The sequence below is a fragment of the Phaseolus vulgaris genome, chromosome 3 (assembly GCF_051622355.1).
Source record: "Phaseolus vulgaris cultivar YP4 chromosome 3, ASM5162235v1, whole genome shotgun sequence".
Classification (NCBI taxonomy): Eukaryota; Viridiplantae; Streptophyta; class Magnoliopsida; order Fabales; family Fabaceae; genus Phaseolus; species Phaseolus vulgaris.
Window position 1 is genome coordinate 53,043,313 of NC_143500.1, and position 16,232 is coordinate 53,059,544.

General features: G+C 27.7%; 1 protein-coding gene across 1 annotated transcript; it reads right to left on the minus strand.

Moving 5' to 3' along the window:
• Nucleotides 1-10,937: 10,937 nt before the first annotated feature.
• LOC137808607 (abscisic acid 8'-hydroxylase CYP707A2) lies at nucleotides 10,938-13,899 on the minus strand. Its single transcript, XM_068609799.2, has 7 exons — nucleotides 13,258-13,899; nucleotides 12,839-13,154; nucleotides 12,302-12,688; nucleotides 11,959-12,133; nucleotides 11,744-11,850; nucleotides 11,498-11,616; nucleotides 10,938-11,386 (listed from the first exon to the last, which is right to left on the minus strand). Exons 1-7 carry the CDS (start codon nucleotides 13,464-13,466, stop codon nucleotides 11,293-11,295), a joined length of 1,407 nt encoding a protein of 468 aa, XP_068465900.2. The 5' UTR covers nucleotides 13,467-13,899; the 3' UTR covers nucleotides 10,938-11,292.
• Nucleotides 13,900-16,232: the final 2,333 nt, after the last annotated feature.

Below are 16,232 nucleotides of genomic sequence, written 5' to 3' on the forward strand. Positions count from 1 at the left end.
TTTGAGATGATTGAAACAAGAAACTGTGCTAAAAGCTGGCGTATTTTAAAAACTACATTCAATTGGCTACAATGAGATCACGCTTAGGAAATATTTTCCAGAATAAATAAATAAATAAAAAGACATCCCACTAGACGAATCGGGCCTCTTGTTGGGCCGATTTCTGAATTGAATTGTTGGATTTTGTTTGTTGCACCCAAACACTTTTAACTTTCACCTCCAACAACAAAACCCCAAAAACTAAAACTATTTACAGAAAGATATTTTTGGAATTAAAATAATCATTGGGTGCAGTAAAAAAGTATGGAGGTACAGGACGAAAATACCTTTAAATCATATTTTTTTTTGGGCCTTTAAAGTTGCTTCATGTAGTTTTTGTGTCTTAAAAAGGCTATAGGGTAATTGGGTTGGGTCCAAAATGTGCATTTATATCATGACTGTTTTTTCCTGCACCTCCATATCTTCTTCTGCCACCTCCATACACAAACTGAAAATACATTTTTATCCCTCTTATAGTAGTTTCTGGATTATGTAATTCGAAAACTCATTTGAAAAAAGACTTCCAGATTACATAATCCGGACGCTGAATAAAACTTCCGGATTATGTAATCCAGAAATTAATCATCCATATGAAAAAAGACTTCTCGGTTATGTAATCCGGAAGCTAATTACAAATTTAAAAAATGAATTCCAAATTACGTAATCCGGAATAGTATAGAGGGGCATTTTTGGAAATTTGAAAATATATGCAGGTGGGAGAAGAAGGTATGGAGGTGCAGGAAGAAACAGTCTTATATCATAAGTTTGGGTCACGAGTTCAATGGGTTAGAAATGTTTTGTGCGTGATTACTATTTGCATTACTCGAAATTGGTGACTACACTTCCCACAGATTCTATTTGCCACGTCGTGCTTGCTGTTAATAATTCCAAAAGATAGATTTTGCATTTTAGGTTAATAAGGCCCGAATCAAGTTTTCTCACCTTTCAACCCATCTAAAAAGCATGAATGCATTAGAAAAACACAATTTTATATAAGCCAGTTTATATAATTAATATGAATATTTTTTTAAAACTTCTCTCTCTTTTTACTTATTTAAAGTCACTTATCACCACTATTATCTTTATTGTCTTACTATTTATTATTAGTTTAGTACGTAATTTAAAGATTGAATAAAACTAATGTTTTTATTAATTTTATGTTTCTATATTTTATTTTTATTTATTTATTTTATATACTATTCATGCATATAGATTCTTGGGTGTCATCTTAGATAGTGAATGATACAAAAAAAACATGTATAACGTATAAAAATATCATAGGAAATGAATCGAGTTTTCATTGAAATGAATATTAAAGATTAAAAATGATGATTTAAAATTTTAACAGGGTGAAAATTTAAGACAAATAATTTATCGTGAATAAAATAAAAATTCACTTATTTTATAAGGATTAAAAAATAAAAATAAAAAATTTATGGGATTGAGTAACAAAGAACAATCTTTTTAAAGAACATAATCAAAATCCATTAATTTTACATAAATTAAAATCTTATTTAGGTTTGTTTTTTATCTAGTATGTATATTTTCATAAAGAGTACGTAATTAATTATTTTTCAAAAATTCCTTTAATAATTTTTTTCATTGAATTTTTATTTCCTATTATATTATGGATGAATGATTGAGTAGTTCAAATGATACGTGTTTGGTCAGCTTTACTTAAGATATTTTACATTAATTTATTACATAAAAAATAACCATTAGTGGGGAGTATGCAAATAAAAAAGTATCGTTGTGGCCGTAAAGGAAAAAATCTATTATTCAACTAAGTAATTTATTTATTTTCCTTCTATTTCAGTTTCAATTATTTGATATAATCTTTGTTTATTACATTTCAAATTTAATTTTTATATCTATTAAAAAAAAATGTACCATAGAAAAAAATAAATACTATACCTAAGCCATCAAGATAATAGAATTTACAAATAAATAAAAAAACGTTAAATTTAAATATGTACGAGGAGAGAATGTTATTTTTTTTTATCAATAAAAAATAAATAAAATGAAATAAACATTTGAGGGTTTCCAATTCTTTAAAAAAACTCAGACCAAACTTCTCAACATCCAACCAAATGGGGATCCAACATACTCTACAAAATATCAACCAAAGTGATATAGATATGACAAAACTCATATAGGCATGACCACATCATAATACAATTACATTATCACTACAAAAGAGACACATTCTCATAAAATAAGACAATAAATATCACAATACACCCTTCTTCAACAACTGAATAGGATCTTTGCCAGTAAGCATAAATAAATCAAACATGTCATAAATATCAAATCAAACCTGCAAGAAAACTCTGGAAGTCAAAAACCTACGCTAAATCACACAAAAACTTTCAAACCTGGTCAAAACCTTAAACATAAATCACCTAACATCAATTTCTCAAATACCTTATAAAGTATAAAGATTTCAAACACCAATTCAAATAAGAGAAATCAATCAATCTTTCTTTTACTATAACCCAACACCATTATTTTATTTATTACCGTAAAAAATTCAACTAGATCAACTTACCCTTTATTAAAAACAACCTTATTGGCATGATTAGAAAATAAAATATATGTAATTAGTTGTAATCAAACCCTATATTTTATATATTCAATGTAAATAACTTTAGATAATGATTTAATGATTTGACATTTGAGATTTAAGTGAACACCTAAAGTCAAAAGCTACCACATTGTGCAGTTTCAACCTTATACACGCACACATTTGATTTTAGTTCTTTTTTTTTCATTCAAAAAGTTGGAAACTTCAATTCATTGACGTACAAAAAGAAATTTTTGGATTCATTTTGTTTCCAAATAAAACTAAAGTTAAATCTTTGAAACAGTCCATATTCGCTAACATATATGCATGCACACAAAATATCGTTCAAAGATGGTAAGTGAAATATTCATTATTATGGCCACAAACTATCCTCCATGTTTTTGCTACATGCCATTGGTTTCAACAAATCTAACTCACATGAACTCTTTTTTTAACTATATTCATATAATTTAGCATATTTTAATGTATATATATATATATATATATAAAATTCAAAAATTAGTAAAAAATAACTTAATAATCTTCTTCTACGTATGAATAAGTTGAATTAGTATATGTTAACCTAAAAAAAAAATCATACAAGCACAGGTGTCGTGGATGACCTACAACTTTTTTTTTTCAACATCTTACAATTAATTCAACTATATTAAAGAACATAATTGAGACACTTGTGCTTCTGTTATTAGAGATGCAGAACTTTAAAGTCATCATTTTAGGATTTGTTTTAGAAAAGTAGTGTACAATATTCTTATTCGTTTACCAAAATCGATATTTTATAAATTATTAAATTCAACAAGTACTTAAAAATACGATTTTATTATAACTACGTTGTGTTTATAAATATAATTTCTGTTTTTGTTTATAAAGAAGCCCTACTTTTAAGTATAATTGTTCTAAAATTAGTTTTTAAGGAAACAGTGTGTTTCAAAATGTTTTTTTTTTAATTTTAAAAAGATTGTTTTTCAAATACAATTCTATTTTTTAAAAATTGAATTTCCAAACATTTGAATTGATTCTTATAATTCATAATCTTAAAATTTAAAATTTATTCTTACATTTTTTTCATGCATTGCTTCAAAGTTGAAAGCTGAGGTGGATTGCATGGGGGGCTCAATCTAAAAGCAGATACTTCAATGTTGTGTTGTGTGGTGCACTCTTCACTAAGAATGAGCCAAGTGGCAAAGAGTGTGATAAGATGAACACATGGTGATTTGATTTGAATGGAACTTTTCCTCATTTTGGGATATCAACCACTATTTTTTTTTTTAATAAAGAAAAGCACATGTTTAAAAATATCACTTCTTGATTAAAAAAAATCATAAAAGCACGAATTCTTAAAATATAGGTAATAATTGATAATTCACAATAATCACGTCATAACTCTTAATACTATTATTTTAATATTTTTTATATTATTTAATTTTAAATTTATTTTTTATTATATATATTTATTTTTAAACTCATCACGTCGTCAAGAGTTATATAAAACTTTAAGAGTTGTCAAATTATCATTTTCTAAAAAATAATAATAACACTTGTTTTTATAAGTTAAAAGAAAAGGGTTGAAAACATGATTTGTTAAGGTTAAATATTTTTTTTTTAATAAACACGAAATTGATTTTTTTTTTTTGATTCAAAATATTATATTGTTGAAGTGTTTGTAGTATAAAAATGAATGCAATGAGTTCTTCTACATATGAAATTTGTTCAAATTGAAGTTTTATTTCATGAACTCATTGGAAGTAATTACGATAAATATTAGTTTACAATAAAAACAAATTTTGAAAAAAAAATTATCAGTCTTTGAAAAAAAAATTAACAATCATTTTATACATAAATAACTAATTCCAAACATTTTCATACAACAAATGATTTCCAGAAATAAAAATTAATTTATATATTATAATGAAAGGATGAAAAATATTTTTTTTATGATGAGATCGTGTTGAGTTATTTTGGTAAATATAAAAGTGAATTGCAGCGTTTGCATTGAAAAAAATGCATGTGTTTGGCTAAGATTTGAGGAAGTCCTAAACAAAAGTGTTTTTCTATATTTGTATTGAGAAGGATGTGAGATTGGAATTCAAGGTTTTTAATGAAGCCATTATAATGTGGGCATGTGTAGTTTTGGTTATGGAAAAGAGAGTAAATAAGACACTTCGTTTTCGTTTTGATTTGCAAGATATATGCATCCCCCTTTCACCAAACTCATGTCTCACTAGTTACCCTTTTGAAAGTGACCCAATTCAAAATTCTTGTTTATTTCATATTAGTGGATAATGACAAATTCTAGATTCAATCACAACATCTGGTGCTGGGTTATGTGAAAATGATGGTGCAAACTTTTGGATAAAAACTCTCTAATTTTATATCAAAGTCATGGAACAATTTATGTCATACTATCACCACATTTTAATATTATTCTTTCAACAATTATTTGTGTTCCATCTTCTTTAGGGAATTTTCCTCACTAAAACACATTCTCACTTTTTAGGGCAGAGAGTTCGTATATCCATATCCACTGTGTTGAATTAACCAGCTTATAATATTAATTTAACCTTTAAAATTTATTGAATCTTTTTTAGTTTAATTGAATCCAACCCAATTAAATTTAGTAAAAAATAGTTTGGATATTGAGTTTATGTCAAAACAAAATTTTACAAATTTGTATACCTAAAACAAAATTTTAAATTTGTGAAATAAGATATTCAATTGAATCCAATTGTTTTTTAATGGTTAGTCCAGAACACAACAACAAATTATTGAATATCAACTAAATTAGAAATAAAAAATAATTAATTATTATATAAATTAAATATTATTTTATGAATTAAAAAATATTAATATATATTATTGAATGCGTTATATAGAAAAGTATAAAACCATTTAATATTTTCACATTGGGTAAGATGAAAATTACTTATATCTTATTAATACTTTAAAAATATAATTAATATAAAAATAAATATCTATTTAATATAAATAAAAATGAGAATTTATACATATATATATAATTATTAAAGTATTATTACTATAGAAAGGAAATTTTATAATATTTTTTTGTTAAAATTATTTAATAGTCCATGTAAAATAAAATAAGGTGACAAGCTTGTAATATTTTACAAAATTTCATGTCATTTATGATAGAGACATCAAAGAGATATAAGTTTTCTAACATATTTGAAGAAACAAAAAAAAAAAGCATAATAATTTTTGTAAGAGGGTAATGTGAAATATTTGACAAGGTTATAGAAGCTTGTAAAATATTGGAGAAAGAAAGAATGAAGTGAAAAGATGCATGAACTCAAATAATCACATTATATTAATGAGAAGGTCATAAATTTCTCTTCGCATCACGATCATTGATTTTAGACCAAACAAGTTTATTGAATTTGCATTGGTTTGTTTTTCTTCTTAGCATTTTTTTTGGATGGTTCTTCTAATTGTAGTGTTGTAATCTAGGAGGATAGACGTTAATCCTCTAAATTTAAAAAATAAAAACAATCTAACTTTGAATACGACTTAATGTGTAGGATACCTAATCAAAATCTGAATATTCAACCAAACCTATATCTACTTACTCTCTTTGATTTCTATAGTTATAATTTGGTATTTCTGAACACTTTTTTGTGATCATGCTCACCTAAACAACTGGAAAATATATTGTTTAAACTTTAGGTCAATATTTTATGTAATTGACAATTTATTGTTAGAGAGAATTCAACTCAAGTTTCATAAATAAAAATATAGTCTAAAATCATTACATTAAATAAATAATTTTTTAATGATTATTATTATTGATTATGGTCATAACTATTATAATTATTATAATGTTATTATTGTTATTCTTCATACAATAATATTATCATTATAAATATTTTGTTAATAATAATATTATAATAACTATTATTAATAATATTAAAAATAATATAAAAAATTACATAAAAAATAATCTGTATAATGTTATGTGTATTACTTACAAAATAATTCTTAAATGCATTATATACGATTATAATTATTAGGTTATATTATCTACGATCATAATTCATATGTAATGAGAAGTAACATTATATACGAATCCAGAATCCTTGAGTAATATCTGTATGCAATAATGAATTTTACAACGAATAAAGATTTGTAAATAATATTTATATATAATGTTAAATTTAATTATGGATTTGTATCTGTATGGAATGATCTGTAAATAAATATGAAATTGTTTGTAATTATTAAGTGATATTTGTTTTAGTCTTAATATCATTTTTATTAAACATATAAAATACTTTAGTGTTACTTACTAAAAATATATATATAAATTATAGGAGATATGAACTTATTTTATTAAAATTATATATATATATATATATATATATATATTTTTTAAAATTAGAGGAGAAGTGAGTTTTCTTTAGAGTTAAGTGCAATTTTTACTTGTATTAGTAGATAGATTCAAAAGACTTGAAAACTATTGAATCAATCACGGATTGAGATTATTTTTGTGAAACAATTATAATTTATTTCATTAATCACGTATCATTAAGTTCAAATTTATTATTTGTATTAATGTGAAATATATTTTTTTTATCAGCAAGAAAGATATAAGAAAAGTGATCAAGTTTAGAAGTGGTTCAACCTTCTTACAAAGCAAAAGAGACATACATTTCAAGAAAATCTCAACTGCCTACCTTGCCACAACTAGCTAAAAAACCACTTAAAATTTAAAGACCAACTTTGTCATCCTATTAACAACTATTAATTGAGTATATACCTACCACGAGTTAAGAAACTCGTTAAAAATACATTTGACGAAATCCAAGACCAAATCTTAACATTTACTTAAAAAAAAAGCCTTTATAATAGTATATCACTCCTCCGTTAAATAAATAATTATTTCTATATGACTCCAACATATAACCTAATCCATCCTCTTCCACCTTTGTTCCTGAAATTTGTTGTATTTGGGTTTTGTTTTATGATTGGGAGATTTATGTTCCTTGCGGTGCCGTGGTTTGTTGATACACAAACTAGTGATTCTAGACTTTCAAATTGAACTGCATGAACGAAATAGGTGATGAGGTGTTCCTACGTACGTGTTCATCATCTATAACTAATGGAACTATGAGCACAATAAAGGAAACTTCACCTTCTAATCTAACTCACAATTCCAACAAATTTCCGACTACGATTAACCTCGTCATTTTTAAAAGCGATTCCACGTTATACCAGAAAAAACAACCTAAATCCAAACACAGCCTACAACATCTACGTGTTCAACAACTACAAGGAGTGGAAGACGTGAGAAACAGGGTGAACGTTATTAAGTTGTGTTTTTTGTGGTTTATGTTTCAATACCCTTTCTACTTAAATTTCAATATAATAAAAATCTTCATTTACCAGTAAAAAAATATTACACATGATTCATTATATATGTTCATGCAGAAGAAACATATGTTATTACGTTGAATGAAACGTAGCACAACATGAAAAAACATATATGTTTGAATAGAAGGAAACCAAAGGTTGATTGTTTCACTATTGTATTAAATAATGGTCAAACTTTGAAGCTTTTAATGCATATCTGTTTGTACAATGCCAAACACACAAAAATCTGCTACTCAAACTTCAATTACTCAGAGGATAATTTCACATACTTTTCCACAATAATACTTATATACAATTAATTAATATTTCCGTATCTCTTTTTTTATCCTTTTTATTACGTACTTACTTATAATTTTCTTCTGTTTTATACACATATCGAATTATATATCTTCTTTCTTCTCATTCCCTTCATGCAAATCTTCACACATGTATGAAGCAAAAAATAGGTGTTTTTATATATTTTTAATTACGTAATTGATTAGGACTATTTTATTATAATAATAATAATAATAGATAATTTAAAAAGTATTAATAAATTTTGAATAAGAAATAAATTTATCTTAATTATCATTCTTTTACACTCAATTTAAACAGTTTATTTTTTATGTTCTTTCTTTTTCTCTTGCAATTCCCATCACATCAAGCGAAGCATAAAAGGGAGAATCTGAGAAAGGTAAATGAAAGTAAGTTATCTTCTATTGAAACTATAGACAAAAGTTTTTAATACCCATTTTTTGAAAAGATAAATAAAAGTTTTAAGTATACCAAACAACTCTTTTAATTTATTAAAATAATATAAAATTGTAAAGAGACTATTGTAATTGCCAAGTTTTTTTTGCAAATATACAATACTATAGTAGTATAATTTATAAATTAGTAATTCAAATAAAAAAACTTAAAAGCATTATTATATTTAATTTTTATGCGATTCTTTTAGCTAACTTTGAAGTTTCATTTATGAAAGTATAGTATCAAGACAAAACTCTAAATTAAATTGAAAAAAAAAACACAAAAAATGCAGCATTTAAGTGTTTTATTAATACTTTATCTCTTACTCTTAAAAGTAAGATAAGGATCAGTACATGCAGATTACTTTTCTTGCAATTGAGTCTCACAAATTTTATACACGTGCCTTATAAGTGTTGACACCATATATTTTCTTAATTGGTAATTGGATTAAATATGAAAATTTCACCGCTTCTAATATTCAGACATTTTTTTAGACGTCGTTATACACTATGACGTGACTGTTACCTGACATTAAGTATTAATTATATCATATTTTAAAAAGATAAGTTTAAGGATAAAAATATGTTTTTATTATTGTTTTCTAAGAAAATTATATTATATTATTTTTATTATTTATATTAAAAAAAATCCTTAAACTTATTTCAAATATAAGGTGAAAAATTACAGTTACTTATATACTATAAATTTTTTAATCTTTAATTGATTTGAAATTTTCAACACATTTTTTTATGTTGGAATTATCAATTTATGTGTAAGATAACGGTTCGATAGCAGATGGTCTCATAAGCTTAACAATAATCACTATGAATCGAAATAATCATATTAAAATATAAATTTTAAGTATAATTTAATTTTATAAAATTAATTTATAAGATAAAATTTGTATCTATTTATATATTATAAAATGTCTTGTTTGATATGGCGAGAGTAAATAATTTAACTACGATAGCAACTTCATCTCTTTCTTGTTTTTTTCTTTAACATATTTTAAGCTGCCTACTTAATTACATTGTTTTACACTCATGAACATTCTGTTTAAAAAAGTGTGTTCTTTAGACCTACTTTTCCCATGTTGCTGACATCAGTTTCACTTCTCCTTTTTCTTCTTTTTAAGTTTATGGTGTATTAATTTAATGCATGAATGTGTTCTTTTTACATTACAATTCAAATTTGCTTTGTAATTATTGTTTTTACGTGCACACATTTTATGATGATTTTCTTTTTTTTTTTTTAAATTTTATTTAAGGTATTATTTTATTAAAATAATTATTACTAAGATAATACGATTTTACTTCTGTTGGAGATCTCACATCGACTAGAGATGAGGAAAATTCATTGTATATAAGTGGGTGCAAACCTCAATCTCATGGTCGGTTTTATGGGGTTGAGTTAGGCTTAAAGTTCACTTCGTAATATGGTATCAGAGTCATTTCGAGTCTACACACGAGTTAACCGTCTCAGTGTGAGGGGGTGTGAGATCCCACATCGACTAAATCTCATAATAAAATATACTTTTATCTAATCAAAATTGGTCAGAGTTTTTGCATTTTAAAACATGGTTATGTTCCCGTAAATTTTGCCAAAAATTGAACTTAGTTCTTATATTTGAAAAGTGTGGTTTTCTATTTGAAGATTTGATCAATCTTAGTTTGCATTTTTTTTTAAATATTGTAGTTTTGATTTGTTTTTTTAAATGTGCACCCATATCATTAGTGGTTGGATTAGCCACATAAGAAATGCTAACGAGTTAGGATGAAATATCAATCAATTCCATCTATTTTCAAGAATACCACTACTTCTAAAAAGAAAACTACGAGTACTTAAGATAAGATAAATAAGTTCAAGCATTAAAAACAAAATCATTGAGTTTCTGTAAATTAAAAAAAAAATATTTAAACCTTAGTAATTCAATGAAAAAAGAATTTTAGTTTTGTAACTATTTTAATTTATATTTTAATGTAATAAAATAATACTTTGTGAATCAAACATTTTTATAAAGTTAAAAATTCTAACACCTGTTTTTCTTTTAATTTTACTTTATATAATCCATAACAACTATTCTTTCATATTTTACCTATATTCATAAATTCTTGTGAATCTTACATTTTTTTTTATCTTACTAATTATCAAGTTATTAATTAAGTAACACTCAATAAAAAAAAGTCCATAAAAGATGTCAATATTGGAGAATACAATATTTGAATTTTCATTCAATTTTTTTCTGTATTGCATTCAATACATTCAATCTTTGGAAGACTTTTCCTCCAGATATTATTCGAGTCAAAGATGAAAAAAAAAATCTAAGAAAAAAAAATGATAAAGGTGTTGCTGAGACCTACACCTGTACAATAATGAAGCTCTTCAATTTGGTTTTGTTTTGTTCAAAAAAATAGAGAAAAGAATGGATGATTTCTTATACATGGTCTCTTTCATCACTTTCTCTAGTCTAACAAATTTGACTGTGATTATGTCCACAGAGAAGAAGTTGGTTCCAGCTGCTATGGTTAGTGTGCCTCCACTCTTTGTTTGAATGATATCTATTTTTTGGGATACAGTGTGATGGGCAATCCATTTTGTGGAAGGGCAAAAGGGCCATACTGAATCCCATTGTTTGCACCTATTGCAGACCACCTGCATAACAACAACAATAACAAAACAACAACTCTTAGAATTATTCAAAACATTCTAATATGTGAAAGGGTTAGAATGAGATTGTGTTTGGTAATAAAACAGATTTCCAACCTGTACTTTGTGATGAGGTGATGTAGAAGTACCAAAATCTCCAACTTGGCTAATTCATTGCCAGGACATGCATGGCTCCCATTGCCAAATGGCATAAAAGTATTGGGCTTTGGAGCCACCTAGCATAATAATTTAGCAGATCTGTTACAAAAATATGTTCTGATAATGCTTGAAGTTGTATACAATGTGACCTTAGAATCACATATGATATGATAGAGAAGGCATAAGTTCCTTCACAACAATTACCTCAAATCTTGAAGGATCAAACTTCTCTGGCTCTTTGAAGTTGTCAGGACTGTGGTGGATGTTTCTAAAAAGTGGTAACACTTTCCACCCTTTGGGTATGAGATACCCTGAAGAAATGTATCCACCAAACACAAAATCACAAACAAGGAATAGAGAAGAATTGTTTGGTATATTGAGAAACAGAAAGGGGTATCTTATCAGATTTGGTTTCTGACCTTGAAATTCAACATCCACTACAGCCTCTCTGAAAGTAAAAGACAAAATTGATGCTATTCTTAGAGTCTCTTGTATGACCCTGGATGTCACAGGCATGTTTTTTGTGTCTGACCAATTCAGGCCCATTTCTTCTCCATTTTCTGCCTTGCACCTTAATATGGACTCATGCTCTTCCTGCAAAAGTCACAACCAACAACCTTAAACCACAGATTTTACAACCTAGTTCCATTTATTTGTCATCAAAGGTTGAAACTAGACTCTTAAAAAATGTTTTTTTTTTCTGTCATTAAATTGTCGGTTAAAGAAAAAGTAGATGATTATAGGTAGGAGGCATATGCTTACAGTTGCTGCTTCTAAGACACTGGGGTTTTCTCCAAGGTACTTAACAATCCACGTAAGTACTGAGGCAGTGGTGTCACGAGCAGCAAAAATAACACCAATGATGTTATCAATTATCTGTTCATCAGTGAATCCTGCTTTTTCATTCATGAACGACCCCATCAAGTCATTGTGTTCTTGCTTCATCTTCCTCCTTGTTGAGATTTTTTGAGCTAAAATCTCTGCAAGCTCTTTCCTTGCCTTCATGGCCTTATGGAAAAGTGTTCCTGGAAGGTTTATAGGCATTGAGTTGTACCCTCTCTCAAGGGTGTAGTAGCATCGCTTCAGATCCTCTGCATTCAGAGTTTCATCTTTTCCAAATATTGACAGCAGGGCCACGTTGAAGGTGTACTGTAAAAGAAAACACGAGAAGAAGAAAATTTTAAAAACTCATCGTTTATTTGGTAAAAATACAACAACAAGAGTTGTAAAGGTTTTTTTTTTCTTAAAAGGAGGACAGAAACAGAGGATTTTGCTCTGTGCTCTGGTTTGAGGGCTTACCGTTTTCATTTCGAGGAAAGTGGTGATGAACTTTCCTTCCCATGATTTGAGGCAAGTTTGGGCAATGGATTCAATGTCAGAGACTACATTTTTAATGGCCTCAGTGGTGAAGGTGCGTAGGACAAGCTTTCTGAGGGTAGCATGGTATGCTCCTTGGTGAAAGAAAATTGCTTGCGTCCCCAACATCCTCTGTTTGCTAGCAGGAAATGTTGGTTTGAAGAGTTGAGCTTTGTTGAGCACGAACTTTGCTGCTTCCGGGTTAGAAATCATCACACAAGGATAACCCAAAATGTGTGACTTAAACATAGAACCATACCTATTGAAAAAATTGAAGAGTTAACCTCGAGTACCAAACAGCACATACGTTAATGCAAATGACCATTTTGTTGAACAAGATTGAGAAAGGAATTGTTTTGAACCTCTTGATTTTTGTGGCAAAGAAAACATTTGGGTCTTGAGAATACATTTGGAAGGTTTCTCCTATATAAGGCCAACCCATGTTGCCAGGAGGAAGTGGCAATTGTCTCCTCCCTTTGGAAGGAAAGAAGAAGAAGGATTTGATGAGTGAATTGAAGAGAAGAATAGATAGGAAAGGAAGAAAGAAGCAGAAGATAGTGGTGAGTTCCATGTGTATTGGTTTAGTGTTGTAACTTGTAGGCGATATATAGTGAAAGAAGAAGAAGAATAAGGTATGATATGTTGTGTTGTGAGAGAGAAAAAGGAGAAGAACTGAGGTATTTATAGGGTGCAGAGAGTGAAATGAAATGATATGAAGGAAGGAGAAAAGAGGAAAGAGGGTGGTTTTGAATTACAGGTAAATTTGCACACACGGAATCTCTCTCTCACCAGCTAGCTAGATGATTTGTGTTTATATGTTTTGGACTGATTGTGTTGTACTTGTATTGTATTGTATCTGTCAAGAGAGAGAAAGCATGAATGTGAGCACGTGTCCCAAGAGTGTATCTATATACGGACGGATACAGTATTTTGAAGAATTGAATTTGGTCACTCGTACCATAACAAGATTGGGAGGAGGGGAAGAACACCACCACTGGACCCCCAGAAATTGTGCATATACAAGGTATTCTCTTTAATCCAACACTAAACTTACGTCATATCACCAAATACAAAATTATATACTATTGTATGTATTCTTAGAATGAGAAAGTCTTTCATATAAATAACAATAATAATAATTAAATAAATTAATAGGTTACTAATGTTCTCTTCCTTTTCTAAGTTTGGATTGTTGGAGATCGACTAAAGATAAAAACATTTTATTGTATATAAGTGAGTGAAAACCTCGTCTCATAAGTCGATTTTATGGAATTGAGTTAAGTTTAAAGTACACTTCGCGATATGATATCAGAATCATTTCGAGCTTATTCTAACTAGAGAATATAGTTGTTATAGTCAATGTAATGGAAAAAAAATGGAGATATAGAGAACTCAAATTAAGTCAGTGCTTTTATGTAAAAACTAAGGGTGTTTGTGTATCTTGTGTGCGCGATATGAATTTTGTTATTTATATTTTTTTTTTGTCTTAATGCAATTTATGTAAAATAATATTAAATGTTTTTTAAGGAGAGAGTGAGAGACTATAAAATTAGTAAATTAACAATTTTCTTCTCCAACGTATTATTGAAAGTTAAATTTCTATGAGCACACACTTAATCTGTTGGTAAAAAATTGCTGTTACGAATAAGTTTTGGGTTTTAGAATTTTCTTGAAATGGGAATTGTGTGTGGTTTGAACATTTTTGCAATGTGCTGAGTGGGTCGAGCTTTGGCTGCCCCACCCTTCACGATGCATTCGTGTATTCTTATGCTAACAAAACGTAAATTCTCATGGCCCAAAAGAAAAATATTTTATAGAAATTTCAATAATTTATTACTGTTAAATATTCTTTTGTTAAGAATGGGAAAAATGAAAAAAAATGCATATAAACAAAATGAAAATATATATAAACATTTTTTGTTAGATGTCAGTAAAACGATATTTATTTTTAGTAATATAACAAATTAACAAAACTATCTATTTATATTTTTACATTTACTGGCATATCATTCGTTTAACTACAGTAAGAGTTGGTGAAATTTTTTCATACACAGATACAGTAAGAGTTGGTGGTAACCACCATAAAAAGTTTGTTACGCATATAATGTAACCTAACAACTTAAAATTCAAAATATCCAACTTGTGAACATGAAATGGTGATCGATGATTAATGAAACTCCTCAACTCTGTTTCAACGTGATCTTGGTCGGGAAGCATGCTCCAAACACACTCAACACGTTTGAGAAAGTAAGAAGAGACAGGAAGGATTCAATATTGAAAGCAAGTAAGGTTATCTCTAATGAGGCAATTAGGAACTGTTGGTGTGAGAGGTAACTAGTTAGAATAGTTACACTAAATTATCATTTTTTATCTTGTTATCAATTACTTGAAGGACTTATCTCTTACCGACTAACTATATTGGAATGCTAATTCAGTTGGAATCAAAATGCAGAATTAGAATCCAAATTAAGAGGGATGTAATAATTACAAGTCACAGTATAAATATGATCATTATCATAGTATGGGTACACACTTGAAAGAGAAACAAACTTAGAAGATGAAAAATGAGTCATTAGATCTACACATCTATCTTATTCACGTCAAAAAGAAGAAAATTATTATTTTGTATACATGTGCGTACTTATGTCGAGTGAGATGTCTCTGACTTCATTAACTATATTTGATCTGTATAAAATATTATTGAGTACATTTCGTTATTTGGTATGTTATTCCATATTATTTTACCAAGAGGAGTGTCCTTAACCACATTATTATTATGGTTGGATTATTATATGAGTTTAGGGTTTATAGTTTTTTTGTGTCACTTCATTTTGACTTTATTTGGAAAGTGAAAATTAAATTATATGTAGTAGGTGGCGTTTCATTAGGATCTAAATTATATGTAAATGTTCTCACTTTTTTTTTTTGTTTTTCCTTTTATGAATATAATAGAGAGATTTTGAGTACATATACATGATATCTCCTTTTGTGGAACAATTTTCAGCATCAGTGAATGCTACATTTCCAAGATGTGGGTGTGCAAAATAATACACTGACATTTAGAGGATATGGATCGTCTTTGTTAACTTTACTAGATGAAACCATAAATTCTATCATTGGACCAATCACTAATGTTTTTACTATTCTAGAAATATCAACACGTGTTAATCTATTTTAGACTATTCTAATTCACCAAATTTCGTAAATATGATCGTAGTGTATACAATTTGTTTGACTAATTAAATGCATCATGAACAAATCAAACGTATTAACTTTATGTATCATTTTATTTGGATCGAGAAACAAATTGAAGTGTGAAAGATTGACTTATATGTTC

Bases quoted from the DNA above. Each gene is read 5' to 3' on its own strand.
- LOC137808607 (XM_068609799.2), bottom strand. From the start codon at position 13,466: ATGGAACTCACCACTATCTTCTGCTTCTTTCTTCCTTTCCTATCTATT. The intron at 12,134-12,301 runs GTAAGCATATGC...TGACTTTTGCAG, and splicing joins GTGTCTTAGAAGCAGCAACT to GAAGAGCATGAGTCCATATT. The intron at 11,387-11,497 runs GTTGGAAATCTG...GTTGTTATGCAG, and splicing joins CACCTCATCACAAAGTACAG to GTGGTCTGCAATAGGTGCAA.